The sequence below is a fragment of the Anguilla rostrata genome, chromosome 2 (genome assembly GCF_018555375.3).
Source record: "Anguilla rostrata isolate EN2019 chromosome 2, ASM1855537v3, whole genome shotgun sequence".
NCBI classification, from domain to species: Eukaryota; Metazoa; Chordata; class Actinopteri; order Anguilliformes; family Anguillidae; genus Anguilla; species Anguilla rostrata.
Window position 1 is genome coordinate 13,011,967 of NC_057934.1, and position 15,107 is coordinate 13,027,073.

General features: G+C 45.8%; 1 protein-coding gene across 5 annotated transcripts in view; it reads right to left on the minus strand.

Annotated features, from left to right (window-relative positions):
- Window positions 1–15,107, minus strand: part of ryr2a (ryanodine receptor 2a (cardiac)) — a 164,222-nt gene that overhangs the window by 47,154 nt on the left and 101,961 nt on the right. For all 5 annotated transcript variants that reach the window (XM_064320554.1, XM_064320553.1, XM_064320552.1 and 2 more), the window contains 19 exons: window positions 14,349–14,557; window positions 13,674–14,017; window positions 13,120–13,237; window positions 12,069–12,229; window positions 11,641–11,800; window positions 11,247–11,333; window positions 9,943–10,169; window positions 8,797–9,601; window positions 7,970–8,170; window positions 7,764–7,869; window positions 7,086–7,229; window positions 6,275–6,548; window positions 5,669–5,783; window positions 5,218–5,350; window positions 4,382–4,485; window positions 3,074–3,209; window positions 2,508–2,694; window positions 1,491–1,602; window positions 785–905 (listed from right to left, as the gene is read on the minus strand). In XM_064320554.1, the coding sequence (XP_064176624.1) occupies window positions 785–905; window positions 1,491–1,602; window positions 2,508–2,694; window positions 3,074–3,209; window positions 4,382–4,485; window positions 5,218–5,350; window positions 5,669–5,783; window positions 6,275–6,548; window positions 7,086–7,229; window positions 7,764–7,869; window positions 7,970–8,170; window positions 8,797–9,601; window positions 9,943–10,169; window positions 11,247–11,333; window positions 11,641–11,800; window positions 12,069–12,229; window positions 13,120–13,237; window positions 13,674–14,017; window positions 14,349–14,557 (3,744 nt within the window). The remainder of the gene's footprint in view (window positions 1–784; window positions 906–1,490; window positions 1,603–2,507; window positions 2,695–3,073; window positions 3,210–4,381; window positions 4,486–5,217; window positions 5,351–5,668; window positions 5,784–6,274; window positions 6,549–7,085; window positions 7,230–7,763; window positions 7,870–7,969; window positions 8,171–8,796; window positions 9,602–9,942; window positions 10,170–11,246; window positions 11,334–11,640; window positions 11,801–12,068; window positions 12,230–13,119; window positions 13,238–13,673; window positions 14,018–14,348; window positions 14,558–15,107) is intronic.

Here is a 15,107-nt window from a genome sequence, read left to right on the forward strand (position 1 = left end):
ACGTACACAAATACAGACACACACACACACACATAGCCCGAGGGGACACAGTGGAGTCAGTCTATGCAGCACATTTCATTAGAGGCCTGTAATTTCACAACGTTCTTAACGCTGATCGTTTCCAGTCTCGATAACCAAATAAGCGACACAGAATGAAAAAACACATTTATATCTCTAAGTGACCACAGCAAGTTCCAAAATCCATTATCTTGGCTCATTAGTTTGGTTGAGTCAGAAATCGACAGACAGCATAACTGCTCTGAAGATTCGTCAGGCCAGACTAACAGGAGCGATGTGCGAAGCACATATCCTTCATCTCTATGCTTGGATGAACTTGAAATGCAATCAGGAGATGCGTTAATCCCATTTCAAAGCTGTGAGAAAATGAAATACCAGGAAAGCGTATAATTGGACAGACCAACCTTTCAAGGTTACGAGCTTAGTGAGTACCTGGATGCACCTAATTGAACCTCCCGCAGTGTATTTGCGAATACTTTTTCACCTCGCCAAACCCCCCCATCTCCTCAAAAAAAAAAATCTATTCATACTATGAAAGACTTAGTGTGCCTTTACTCTGTATATATAAAGAAGTTCCCTGCCCATCATTTTTAAATACTGACTACTCAGCCAACACACACTCCCTCAAAAAGAACTACTTAATTCCAATATATAATTTTTCAATGTACATGAATGCACATGCAAATCAGTATTATAAAGTTATTACAACCTGGGTTACTGGTACTGCATTTTGCCAGAGGCCTATTTGAGCTGGGCAGGGTCTGACCTTTGGCTAGGGTTGGCATTGGGAAGGGAATGCTGATCACCCCCTCCAGGTCCTCGATTGGGATCAGGGAGCGCAGGATGGCTCGGATGCGGATGGCCTCCCCCTTTCCAGCGTGGATCAGCTAAACCGCAAAGCAGAGAGAATCCGTCCTGCCCACTGCGACAACCTGCACTGTGGGGCTTTGACATGTCTATTCTGGGACCGTTATCTCACACACACACACACACACACACACACACATGCACACACACACGTGCAAACACACACACACACACACTCACGCACACACACACTCACACACACACACAACACACACACACACACACACACACACACACACACACAGACACACACACAAACACACACACACACACACACACTCACACACATGCACACACACACACACACACACACACACACACACACTCACGCACAAACACAAACACACAAACACACACACACACACACACACTCACAAACACATGCACACACTCACACTCACACACAGGTACACAGGCAGAAACAAACACACGTTCATCTGGTCAAAGCTGAGTATTTTTGAGTATTTTGGGAACATTATCTCGTGGGACTAATTATACCCGTGCTTTTCTTTTCTGATAGAATCAGAAAACCATATATGGTCATTTCCACTGTGAAACATTGGTTCTATGCGGGCAGGTGGAGGGGTGTCGCCACGGAAACTCACATGCATCTCCGGGGCACAGCGCCCCAGCAGGTCAATGAGAGCGGCGTAGAAGGTCATGATCGCGTTTCCCATGTGGATAGTGTCATCCTCTTCATCCTCCAGCATGTCACTGCTGTGGGGGTGAAAACAGGGTGTGAAACCACCCATTTCCACAAGGGGGCACTGCTGCACCATCACCTCACAACAAGTCCATAAGCTTCATCTCACCAGCACTGAGAAATAATTACACCACGTCACAAGTATCTATCACAAAAAGTCCACATACAGAAAAAATCAAATAAAAAAGGCTGTGGGAAAATATGTAATTTGGTAACTCTGCATCATCTGCCAATTTTGTACTTGCGGAAAATGGAAAAAAGAAACTTGCTGGTTTTCCGTGGGGACGATGCATTGAAACTGTGGCCCATTTAAACTTGACTTTCCCAGCAATAGCCTGACCGTTTACGCAACACCTGGCATGAAAAGACAGATCGGGAACAGGGTAGAGTAATGAGGGAGTACTCATTTCTCCATCCCCCATCTTCGTGCGAGTCATTAAAAAGTTTGCTTTTGTTCCAGTGCGTCAGAAATGCTGAACAGCGTGTACGTCAAGGCCAGGCTACCTTACTCTCATTTACTGAATAGCCAGAAAGTCAAGTGGAATCAAAGCTTTCTGCACTAGTTTTATTCACATTTGTATCAAAGGTAGAGATCCCCTATGCGCAGACCTGTACTGCAGGAAAGCAACAAGGGAAATGTCTGAAGAACTCAGCATTGTCCGCAGGTCCTGTTGCTGTGCCAAAGAGTGACTGTACGCTTTTATGTTAAATGCTGCACTGAAGACGCCCCATTCTCTTCCTGACGTCAACGCTCCCTGCAGGAAACTACTGTCACATTGCAGATTAAACAGCATCCTATAAATACAGACTGAACTAGTGGGAAGAAAGTGCTAGTTTGCAGAATCCTCTCAGAGACCACATAACCGTGTAGATCCCTTTTTCCGTATGAAATTCAAATGGTGCCGAGAAGTCCACCTACAGGGTCCTGCTGGACTCAGAGGTGGGGGAGGGGCCATCCCTGCTTGGGTCCTCCGAGATCTTGATGGCCTCCTCCATGGCGGCCAGTAAGCCATTTCCTCCTTCCCCCCGCAGGGCGGGGCCAAAGCACTCTGGCCGGCGAATCAGCAGCCTCACCACCACATTGGCGTTTTCCTCCACGCTCTCTCCTGAGAGAACGACGAAGAAGATCATGGCAAAGCATTATCATACAGTCATGTTAATTGAACATTCATGGGTTACAAGTTTTTGTTTCAACTCTTAATTGCTTAATTGGAGACTCAGTTAAGTATCTATAATTGGCATTATGGATCATACAGGACATGACATCACCTGTTATCACAGTCCAATAAGCAGCTGTCAATAAATTAACATTTCTCTTAAAAGCTGGACAGGCTGCTGACACCACCAACATAAGAGTACAGTATGTTAAAAATTATTTATAACCATAATAGAAAATGTCATACAGTACAGAAAAATATAATATAATATTTGTGTAATATTTGTAATATTGAATATTTGTATTATAGAATAAAGTGTGCAAATTACCATTGCAGAATACAGCGAAGCGGAGGAAATCTAAATAGCGCTCCCCTTCTACAGGGTTCCAGCCAATATCAGGGTAGCCCTTAGATACAAGCATAAGGCAGCTCTGCAGACCACAGCCTGCTAGGTACTGCACCACCTGTAGGGCAGGAGAGAGAGGACTGAGATACAGCAAAAAAGAAATAGAGAAATCACTTACATGCTATCAATGGTTCAAACTGATTGATAAGGTCTCGGGGGCTAAATTTCCGGCCTTTTCCTGACAGATCGCAGTGCTGCTGCTGTTGAATTTTACATTGTAGCCTAATACGTGGTATCAGTGAGATTTTGGAAACGTCATCCCGGAAAACCTGCACGGCAAATGTAGCGGAGTTGCTGCTATTAAAGACGGGGTGTGACTCCTGGCACCACAACTGAATCCGTTAAAATGCATTATGCTGTAAAATTTGAGCAAAGTGGTTTTAAATTGTGCCGTTAAAAAGTTGCCGACTCTGGCAGCAGTTCCAGCCCCCGGCGTAGTGTCATCCGCTTTTGGTTGAAGCTGACTGGGGTGGACTGAAGCGGATAAGGGCCGGTAAATTTGGCATCCTTGCTGATGAGATAGGCAGTGGCCTGAGGTCAGTGTTTTAGAAATAGCGGGGCTATGGGTTAAGTATAACTGATAAAAATCACGAAGTGGAGAGGCAGGAGTCTTATCTACTTGGGTCATCTAATTGGACGCATCTCCTGCCACTCATCAATCCTGACCCAATGAGCCACTGACGTATGATCTTATCATATTGCATTCATGGTGTCATATCGTAGTGGCCCAATTTGTTCATACTTCCAAAAATACTGTATAATCCAATAATCCCAATATTAAAAAACAAGAGACTACATCTTCAATCAGAATAATTTATCTAAGTATAATATATTGTACTGCAGGACTTTTATATATAATGTAGTTTATACCAAGCTATATATATACTTCTGTGGTTTATATGGCAGCTGTTTGATGGTAATGGGGCAGCACAGAAATACCATAGAATTCTGATGATAAATTACAATCATTTTGACCTCAATATTTTCATGCCTGATTATGGAGACCAAGAGGAAGGAAAGAAGACCTCTGTGGACGACAACGATAAATCCCAGCCCACCACACACACACACACACACACCTCCTTTTCGTTTGCGCTCCAATAAAAACTTTGACACAGAACACAGCATCAGCGCAGCGTTCTGGGAGATTCACTTTGTTTAAGGCTAATAATAGAGAGATACATCTCCCCTCAACAAAAGTGGCCTGAAAAGAAGTTTCTCCTGGCTTACTTTCTCCAGGTCTGGCTCTCGGAGGGCCAGAGCCAGCTCATTGTTATCCATCACAGACGCGGCGGCCACGTCCAGGGGAGTGGAACCCCTCATGGAGGGGGACGCTGGGGAAAAGAGAAAAAGAGCGCAGAAAAACAGCTGAGAATTAGGCCGGGGACTGCGGCAGGGGGAACACCGGCCTCTGGGACGGGGGGACGGGGAGCCGGCGTCGAAACGCTGGTGAGCCGCAGCGCTCTCGGGGGGATCACACCTAATTGGGCTTAAGGTCTTTCTGCTGGAATAATTCCACCTGACAACAGGGAATATGCACGTCACACAGATGCACTATGTGCTGATAAAGAGATTAAGTGCGCTCAATAACAGATCTGAATGCATGTCATAAAGTACACCCTCTTACAATCTGACAACATGGAATAGCCTATGTACGTCACACACATACACTACTTGTTAACAAAGAGAGCAATAACAAGTGGCATGAATATATTAAGCAGTCCCTGTACAATTTGAGAGAAAATAGGCTTGTCTATAATACCTAGCATGCAGTAATTGGGATTAAGGATAAGGTTATTACTTTATAATAAATACCTCTCACAGCATCAAGGGAATCTGTGTGTCATAAACTAAGTCTAAATGCAAATGCAAAAGCACACACTGTTATCAATTTTTTAAAATGTATTCATCAGTAAAAAATGTAATACTCCATAGGACAGAAGATAGGGTTTCAACCTTGCATATGAGACCATCAATAACCAAAAAAGTTCATTTGGAGTACCTACTAACTTAATATTATCCATTAATAAACTAAATAATTTTAATGTTTAAAGAAAAGGTCTTACCGAGGCCGACACTGCTGTTTTCCAGCAGGTAACTGAGGTGATCGAACATGGCTTTTTGGTTTTGTCTACTGATGCGACAGAAGTAGCAAAGAAAACGACAGCAGTTGGCCACCATCTTAGGAAATGTGATTTCCTTAACAAAAGTAACAAAAAAGTCAACACTATTATTGGTTACATTAGATTATTTCCATTCAGATATCAAAGAAAGGAGAAAGAACAAAATTCACATATATGACAGTCAAGTAGAAACTGCTCAATGTAGTTCACAACAGACTGAAATGGTTTAGCAACAGTTCAGTTCACTTTGCCTACTGCAGGCCATATCATATTGATCCATTTAAAAGAGGTTATCTATGGAACGCAGTTAGTAGCCTCCAATTAATTACACATACAACAACAAGATTTAACAGCATTATCTGGCATACGGAGTAATTCTTGAGGAGCTGGTTACCTTTGATTCTCCTCCACCCAGAACATTCACCATCACCTCCATGACAGTCTCATGCATGCCCAGAGCCCGCATCAAGTTTGGGTGCTGGTAGAAAACTTTATTGTTCATAATGTCTCTATAGAGGGACAAAAAAAATAAGAGCAGGTTCAAGACATCAGCCATGCAGCTATGATTTAAAAAAATGCATAGGATTATTTTAATACTGTGATGAGGTCAAGCTGAGCCTTTCTCAATTAAAGCCAGAGAATATAGTGGTATTATAGAGGTCTGTGCCCTGTTTCCAATCTTTTAAAGATAACCACTAATTATATATTAGTGGCTGATGGACTGGTGTTGAGTAAGGGGCTGCTTGGTATTGGGAGGGCGAGAATGGGATTTGTTTAGCTTAGATTCCAGCACTGAGAAGCAGGTTTGTGTGTAGCACTGAGGGACCGTGAGTTTGTGAGTCATGTGTAACAGTATTACTCATAGAAAGCTGTGGCACAGCGTGTAATTGTGATCCTCTGGATCAGAATGTCCTGTAGCTCAACGCCTGTAGTAGTGATACGCTGGCTCATATTATCCTGTGCTAAAGCACGACTAGCCGCCGCGGGCTCCTCTACTGACCCCAGGCCTCGGATCATCAGCTTCTCCTCCTCCCGGCCCATGCGCACGCTCAGCAGGGAGCGGATCTGGCCCAGGGAGGCCAGCAGGTTTATGGTGTCCTCCACGGACACGGAGTTGATGGTGTAGGTCTTGGGCAGGGCGCGGACCTGGCCCCCGATGCCGTCGTACTGCCGGTGCAGCAGGACGAACATGGCCCGGACCAGCTCCGGGTCCTCGATCACGGACTCCTGGGCCCAGCGCACCATGGTCTCGGAGATCAGGTGCTGCAGAGTGGCTGGGGGAGGGGCAAGCCATGGGGGAGAGAGAGGAGAGGGGAGCACAGTCAGTGAAGAGAATGCAAATGCACAAAAACCAGAAATCGGTTGTTATTTCTATTAGCTTTTCCTAACCTTGTTTTATTTATTACTGTATTTTTTAAATTGCTGTTTGTAAACCACATACAGTACTATACAGTATATAGTTTTACAGGGTTTTATGAAAGCATTATGAAAATTAAAATCTTAATATTCTCGTATGTAGGCAGAAGCATAGTGTTACTGTATGTCAGAAAATTACTTTGGGAAATGCTTGACTTGACTTGTCTAGTAGGAGGAAGACTGAGACGAACAATGGGTATTGGCAATATGTACAGTGTTACGTCATGCCAATGAAGCCATTTGAATTTGAATTTGAATTTATTGGCATTTATTGAGAGGTGAAGGCCAAGCAGAGGGAGAGATCAAAATAGGCCTGATCAGAGAGGATCAGCCAACAGATTCATCACTGATGATGACTAAGACCACACAGTGTTTGAAAAGAACACTCCACTCACAGGGCTTCTTCGACTTTTTTTTCTTTGGCAAGTCAGCCATTTTCTTCTTTAAGTAGGCCACTTTCTCGACGAGGGACAGAAGACGACCTCTGATGGTGAAATCCCCATCTGCTTCATTGGCCTTGTCATCATCAATCTCAATTCCTGAACGGGGTTGATGGAAGAAAAACATTGAGACAAGGCCAAAATGCTCTGTGTGACAATCTCTGTGATGCAGTTTTGCAGTTAGTTGACAATTAAAGCGCTCAAAACTATAGGTACTGCAAAGTAGACACTGAAAGCACTCTAGTGAAAGTAGATATCCAGTTAGCCTTCACTCACAAGGAATCTCAAAACTGGTAGGAGCGGTTGACATTTTAGACTAAAAGCTGCAAATTGGTGAATCAAGTTACTTAGTGCTCAGTTGAACCGTAAACCTGCTGGATTATGTACATTCCATCCAGGTACAGGATTAGAACCAACAGCAATAGAAGAACCTGTAGTAGTCCTGAAACCTGGCCCTGGAGAGTCTGCTGGTTTCAGTGTTACTCAAAAATGTATCAATTGAGCAGTTGATTACACAGCTAACACACCTTACCTTAGTCTGTGGTTCTCTAGAACCAGGTCTGAGGATCAGTGGCTTATACCGAGAAGTGAAAGACTAAAAAGAACAGACTAAACCCAGGAGTCCAGGCCTACCACAGTGGGTCATCAAGTCCTCATGGAAGTCCAGAAGCTGTTCTCTGATGTCCTCTGGACACGGGCAGTCCTGCTTCTCATCCTTAAAGTTCAGCAGCATGTTGATCTGTTGGAAGAGGGCAGGGACACGGTGAGGCATGGGAAACTAGCCAAAGGCGTGCCCCTCCCCAGAGACCCCCAAAGCCACGCGGGACAGAACTGCCAACCTGCTCCTGTGGTGGCGATCGGAACTCTTTGGTCTTCCTAGCGGTCAGCGCGGCAGACATGTTGAGCGCCTGCATCACCTCGTTGTAGCGGAAGCGCTGGTTGTCCTGGAGGTTGGCCACAAAGTCGTCGGAGAAGGCCACCACCGCCTCTATCCTGTGCCTTACCTGACAGTCGCACAGGTACTGAAGCAAATGACACATCTGCAAGGAACAGAGAGATAGGAAAGCTCAGGCTGGGGTGTAACTATGAGGCCTAAAGCCACCAGTGAGGCACCCACGGGTGTGCATGCTGCAGTTAATATTCACTAATCACTTCCCAAAACCCCAGACACACAAAAGCCCATTAAAACTGAGAACCATACCATTAAACGATCATTCTTACCAAAGGCACTGAAATGTAAATGACTTGCCACAGTTAAATGTCTGAAGTGAATACATCATAGTATGTGACTTTCTGCTAATGTTCCTTGAGCACTGCAAATCGTCACTTTTCAACTAGCCGCCCAATTAGCACAGAGGTGGCCTCAAGGAGGTCTGAATGGCTCCAGGATGGAACACTGCACAGTTGTTGGGGGGGCGCGGGTGGAAGAAATATGCTGCCTTGTACTATGAGGGGAGAAATGACCTTGCATTAAACAGCAGCCACATCTTTTTCCAGATGTGATGTGTCCTCATGTACCTGTAGAGGGTAAGAAATGTGACCGTTTCCCACAAATCTCACCTCCATTGGGTGGCCGGTTGAAAGCTAACGGAAATAATACCATGCATTTATTTCTGGATACGGATAAGGGCACAAAAATAAAAAGCCAGAAGACGCTGAGTCTCACTTGCAGCTTGACCGGCTCTGGGAGCTTCATCTGGAGCAGTCCCTCTTTGGGGACGTTCCCCGCCCTCCCTCCGTCCTCTGCCCCCGCTCCCTCTATCCGGAGCTCGCCCTTGAAGCCGTTGCCGTCGGGCGTGTCAGCCCGCTCGCGGCCTGAGTCCTCGGAGAAGACGCTGGGCTCGATGAGCTGCAGGATGTTCTTGAGGTCGCCGTTGTGGAAGACGCCCATGATGAGCAGGGTGTAGAACAGCTTTATGAGGGGCACGAACAGGAACTCGGTGCTGCCCCCTATGGGGTCCCGCACGTGCAGGCTGCCCTCCCGCACGGCCTCCGTCAGCATTTCGATGGTCTTGGTCTTCAGGATGTCCAGCGGGAACTCGGGGCTGTATTGGAAGAAGTCGCCGCCCACGCTGACAAAGCTGGGTGAGGAGAAGTGCATCCTGGGCCGGAGGGAGGTGCTGAGGCCGATGCCCGGGAGCCCGTGCTTCTTCTTCTCGTCGGGGAAGAGCGTGATGCTCTTGGTCTCGTCCGTCATGGGCACGATGTACTCGTTGTTCATCATGAGGCGGGCGGTGGCGTAGGTGCTGAGGTGGATGTCGATGAGCAGGTCATAGTAGCCCGTCCTCAGCAGGCCCGGCATGTACTTGTTCTCGATGGCGTAGAGCAGCTGGGCCTCGTCCACGTGGCTGCAGAGGGCGTGCGCCACCCGGTTGTTGCCCAGGGCGCAGACGGCCGAGTACAGCCTCAGGGTGTGGAAGTGGAACTTCAGCAGGTCTGTCTGTTCTGTCAGCTCCAGGATATCCACTGATCTATAGGGTAATATAGAGAGCTTCTCATACACAGGTATATACATGCTACATAAGTTACACACAGCTAACACATGTCACATAGACTAAACTCTTATAGAGTTATACACACAAGCACATATTACGAATAGAATAATCTATCATGCCACTTACTGGTACTCTAGTGCATTTTTTTCTCCCATGTTTGATACTAGAGTCATTTAAATTCTAAACTGACATCCTGGGTCAGTTTATGGCTAACATTACAGAGCATTTCTGCAAATGCTTATAAAAGCAGGGGAAGTCTGCTTCTTCAGAACTAATTTGTAGTATTTTGCTGAATGGGAGGGGGTGTGACCTCTGACCTGTTCTCCTCGGGGATGTGCAGGGACATGAACTGCAGAGGCTCGCAGCAGTGCACCAGCCAGCCGTGGCGGTCGTTAATGCGGGACGTCTCCACCTTGGGGAAGTGGTTGGGCACCCGGCTCCACAGGACGGGCGTGAGGAACTGGACGTGCAGCCGGGGCGGGCACTGGGGCATGGGGTTCTTTTGCTCGCTCTTGAACAGGCCCGCTGACAGGGGCATCACGTTCTGACAAAGGGATAAACAAACGGCAATCATGAACCAGACTGACCAGCATCGCCTTCTCACTGCATTTACATCACTGCATTTACATCAAAGCCCATCCCAGGATTTCTACACTGTAAAAACCAAATATAAACCTTAACATGTATTTGTCTTACACTGTGACTTAAAATCTTATTTTTATTACTTTTTTGCTAAATAAAACAAAAATATTGCCAATGAGGCTTGACTCATTTCAACATTTGCCAATGGGGTAAGAAAATTTCACTTGTCAAGCAAACAGTATCTTAAAATAAGATAATATTTTCTACTTAAGAAAAAAATAAGATTACAAGTCTCATTACAAGACTAAAACACTTGTTCCGACAGCCTTTTTTTGCAGTGTAATTGTCATATGCGATAATACAGACCAGGATTGAATTGAACCAGAGAAACAAAAAGAGAAGATGGCATCTCAAGAGCATGACACAGACCCCACGCTGTTTGCGGGAGAACAGTTCAGTTAAAGTCAAATGTCCATACAGGATGACTCACCGCCTCAGCCAGCTTCACGCTGAGCGACCAAACGTCACAGATGCCCTCGATAAAGTAATAAGAACTCTAGACCTTGGAACACTGCCTTCTGAAACCCCGAGTAACACAGGGCCTATATCTACCCACAAAGCGCCAGGGGAGGCCCTGCTGACCAAATGGCTTTTCAACATTAGAAATATCTAACACAACAAAAAAAACCACATGCTGGCCTTTGCAGGACGTTAGCCTTTTTCTGTTAATCACTTTTTATACCATCAGTCCCCAGAAGAATCCTATTCCAATGCTGGGATGTAAGGAAGGTAGAAAGAGTCAGGACTAAGTGGTGGAGTCTCACAGTTAGGAGCTCTATATAATTTAAACCTTGTGCTGAAACTCAGTATCATTTGGAGAGCTATATTTTGGCATGAGAGGCTTGTCACAATGCCGAGGTGCAGGAGAATATGGCTGACAGGCCAGGACCCTCGAGACCACGAGATGCCGGCATTTCCACGCACAGCGTTTTGAGCGGCTCTATTTGCGGCGGGTCTTTTGTCACGTCGACATGGTTACCTTTATCCGTCCCAGTTCGAACTGAAACACGTTGGGGCTGGTGGCCTGAGCGAAAACCGCAGGGAACAGCTTGGTGCTGGGCTCAACCTGAGAGGAGGAACACAGAGCTATAAATACACCAGCGCTGGAGCTAAAGGTACACAGCGCACAGGTAAGCCAAAAACAAATCTGATTCATAGAGAAGCTGTGCCACACTTCACACAAAAATAGCACACTTATGACCCCCAAATAAATACTGTGTATGTACTGTACCAGCTCCTGTTTTCCAAGTGAGTAATCTCATGGCCTGCTCGATGGTATGGCCACAGCTCATACAGATTCCTTCATGAAAACTCTTACTTTGACACAAACTCAAGAGTATGAAAACTGGCTGGGGCTAGTTTAGATCTTTTACCTGGTAGTAGGTGCTGAGCTCCTTGCCATTGGCGGTGAAGGTCAGCAGCCCATTGGCGGTGTCCACCAGACAGCCAATCTCCAGCCCGTTGTTGTTGCGGCTCTGTCCTGGGCTGGTGCTCTCTCCGGCCCACACCATGTAGCAGTTACTTCGCTTGATGCTGCCATTGGAACAGAGGTGGGAAAGCGCAAAGTAATGATGGGATGGCAGTTTCAGACTTGCAGCCAAATCTGTGTCTTCTCCCCCAGTATATCCAACCACAATACCCATAATGCCCTTTACCAGTCTCTTCATGTTCTTTGTGAAATCAACACGCTAGAGAGCATCCAGAAATGGTCCTGGCAGGGCATTTGGGGTAATGTGCAGGAGAAGGATCTTGTGGGATTCCAGACTTTGCTCTGAACAGCACAGGGCAAATTTAGACTCACCTCTCGTGCACCTTGCCCTTCTCGTCGCCCAGGGTGACGGTCACAGTGCGCACCTTCTCCAGGTCGAAGGCCGTGTCATATTGGTGGAAATCTGAGGTTACCCAGCCCACCCACACACTGGAGGGCTCCTGGCCAGGGAAGATCCTCACCGAATAATAGTACTGAGGACACAGGAACAATCAGATATGTGTCAACACTAATAAAACAGTAAAAAGACTTCTACATCTTTGACATAGCAGGGGTGGTCAATCACTTTCCACGTTGAATTTTTTTACGTTTGTCACAGCACATCCTGAGTGAATAAAAACTAGAAAAACAATGTGGGAAAACTATTAAATTATTCCCTGGCCACTTAACAGATTTGTTAACTCAAAATAATTGGATACAAAAACTGAACAAGAACCTCACATTAAGACACTAAACCCAAACAGGCAGAAATGAAATGGGGCTACTCAGGTCCCACAAGGGTAATTGGAGGGATCTGGTTCTCATTTACGCCTCCAAAAATTGAAAGACTAATTCAGCGAGAAATAGCAGCTGCTTACTCAAACTACTAAAACCATACACTTTAATCTATCAGATTGAATGCTTTTGAAGTGCTTTTATAGATTCCTACATTGTAAGTTTAGCCCACAAGCAGAAGTGGAATGGTTTTATCCATATGATTTGAAGGACCTGGTAGGCACCACAGCTAGTGTTTTTGGCCTACTGTAATTTGAGCATAAAGTTAAGACAAAAATGTCAAAATAAGCAAAGATCAGAGATAGTCATATTATTACATTCACAGTGTTTAAATTCTGTTACTTTAGGGGCCAGATAATGGAGTAAGCAAAGTCTCTACAATTTCCCAAAATTTTAATGAAAGGTTCCATTTTGTCTTGCAAGACTGAAGCTTAATGAATCTCAAAATGGGTGGAATCACATACTGTATATTCTACCAGTGACAGGACTAGGCCAATCACAATGCTTCAGTAGGAAGCGTAGGGCAATTTGATTCGTTCATGTAGGTCAGGTTCGTGAAGCCGTGTTCCCCTACCGCTATGCCCCTTACCGTGGACGTCTGCATCAGGTACTCATAGTCGTCCCTCTCGTCAGCCAGCACTTCCTCTGACAGGCGAGCTGACGAGTGGCTGGTGCTGAAGTCAGGCTTACTCCGCTTCAGCATGAACCTGGAACACAAGACACTGTTGCAGAGGGCATGGTCTTCACCTGTCACTCATCAGGGTGATATGGACACATAATTAGAGGGACCACCAAGACTGAACACCATAGAGTGTTCCTTAAAAGATTGTCCACAGTTCACTTGACAATTAAAATCTAACTGTATATTTAAAGGGTGTTTTTCCTGTAAAATGCTTCACACTGAACAGCAAGTTAAGCATGTATGTTCCTAGCAAACACACACAAAGTCAGTGGTCCTTCAGTGACACACTTTAAAATTACAAACACTTTTACTGGGTTTTATATACTCTGACTATACTATGAAATCATAATACATGCCCTTTAATCACATGAAAATTGTTCCCTGCCTGGTCAGTCAATGCATTTTGGATTTTGCCATCTCCAAATAACAAGTATGATAGTAAAGCCAATTGGCATCAAAACCTTTGTTTGAGTTTGGAAGGCTTCTCTTGGTTGTAGTCCTTGTGGTTGTTAAACTCATCCTTGTCTTTCTCTGGGCCATTGGAACCCAAGTGTCCATGAGCCGTTTTCATGAGGACCTCAAAGTCTGAGACCGTCTCAAAATCCTCCAGTTCCTTCTTTGGTGAGAAGAAGCTGCCGTTGGATGGCAGAGTGCCCCCCGGCGATTTGGAGAAACACTCCGCGCACTCAATGGGCATGCTCAAGCGGTAGAACGCGATGTCGGTGTTACTGTTCTGAGACCCGAATGACCTCTGCATGACCTTCAGACACGGCGAGCTCTCAACGGTTCCATCGATCCTCATAACCTTTTCAGGACAGGCGAAACAGAAACAGCTGCATCATTGTTAGTGCAGGCAGGTGCTTGTTTTGGCACAAAAAGGGTACTTGCTCCAAGCCAAACAGAAACAAATTGAGAATTTATATCTTCATTCAAAGTGAAATGGGGTACAGGGCAGGTTCAAAGTGAAATGATACAAAGAGAGACTTAACCTGTATTTGGCCCAAATGGAGATTTTAGTAGTTTGGAGGGACTGTGTTGAATTGTGGCAGAATTCTGGGAGGCTGGGGGTGGGGGGGTGAGCTCATAAGTTGTACAACAATGTGAACTGGGGCAGCATTTAGGAGGGGGACACTCACCTCAATGTGCTCATGGTTTGGTGGGACAGGGATGTACTGGGGCAGCCTCTTGCTCAGCCACATGGTCAGGTCGCGGTTCATGTTGACCGCGAAGGGCTCGTAGCCTTCCTGCAGGCCGCAGATGGTGAAGTACTTGAGAGTGCTGACGTCCTTTCCGAAATTCATCCTGCCCATCTGACTCATGCCCAGGCTGCACACCGGGATGAATCCTACGGGAGAGGGGCGAGGACGCGCCGATAAGGGCCCAAATAAAACCCAAAAGAGGGTTTTTAAAGAACAAACCGCACAGCAGCTCAAGTTCACTGATTACATCCGCGAGGAGATGACTGAATGCAGGTACCAGCTCCAACCGGCACATGGCTGCGGCAGTATCTATCACGGCCAGTAGGTGGCATTAGTGTAAAAAAATGCTTCATCTTCAAATGCTTGTCATGACAGATCACCTGCTATGACATTACCAGATAAGTGAACTTACTGGTAAATATAAGCCACTGTATTCATCTGTTAGTAGGGATGCATTCACCTACAAACATCACGGTTATTGGAAAGCCCCTCTCCTTCTGTGTAACGGGACAGTGATCCCAGTTTTGCTCCATCAGCAGGCTGACTCTCAGGCATGTGCTAGTCTTCTTACAGTCATTAAGCACACACAGGTGCCGATTCATTCACTTGTACTGCACCGTATGCTCAGGAACCCCAGAGGAGACATATTCATGATTAGTCTCTTTAGTTATTAAATTGCACATTTATACACAAGCT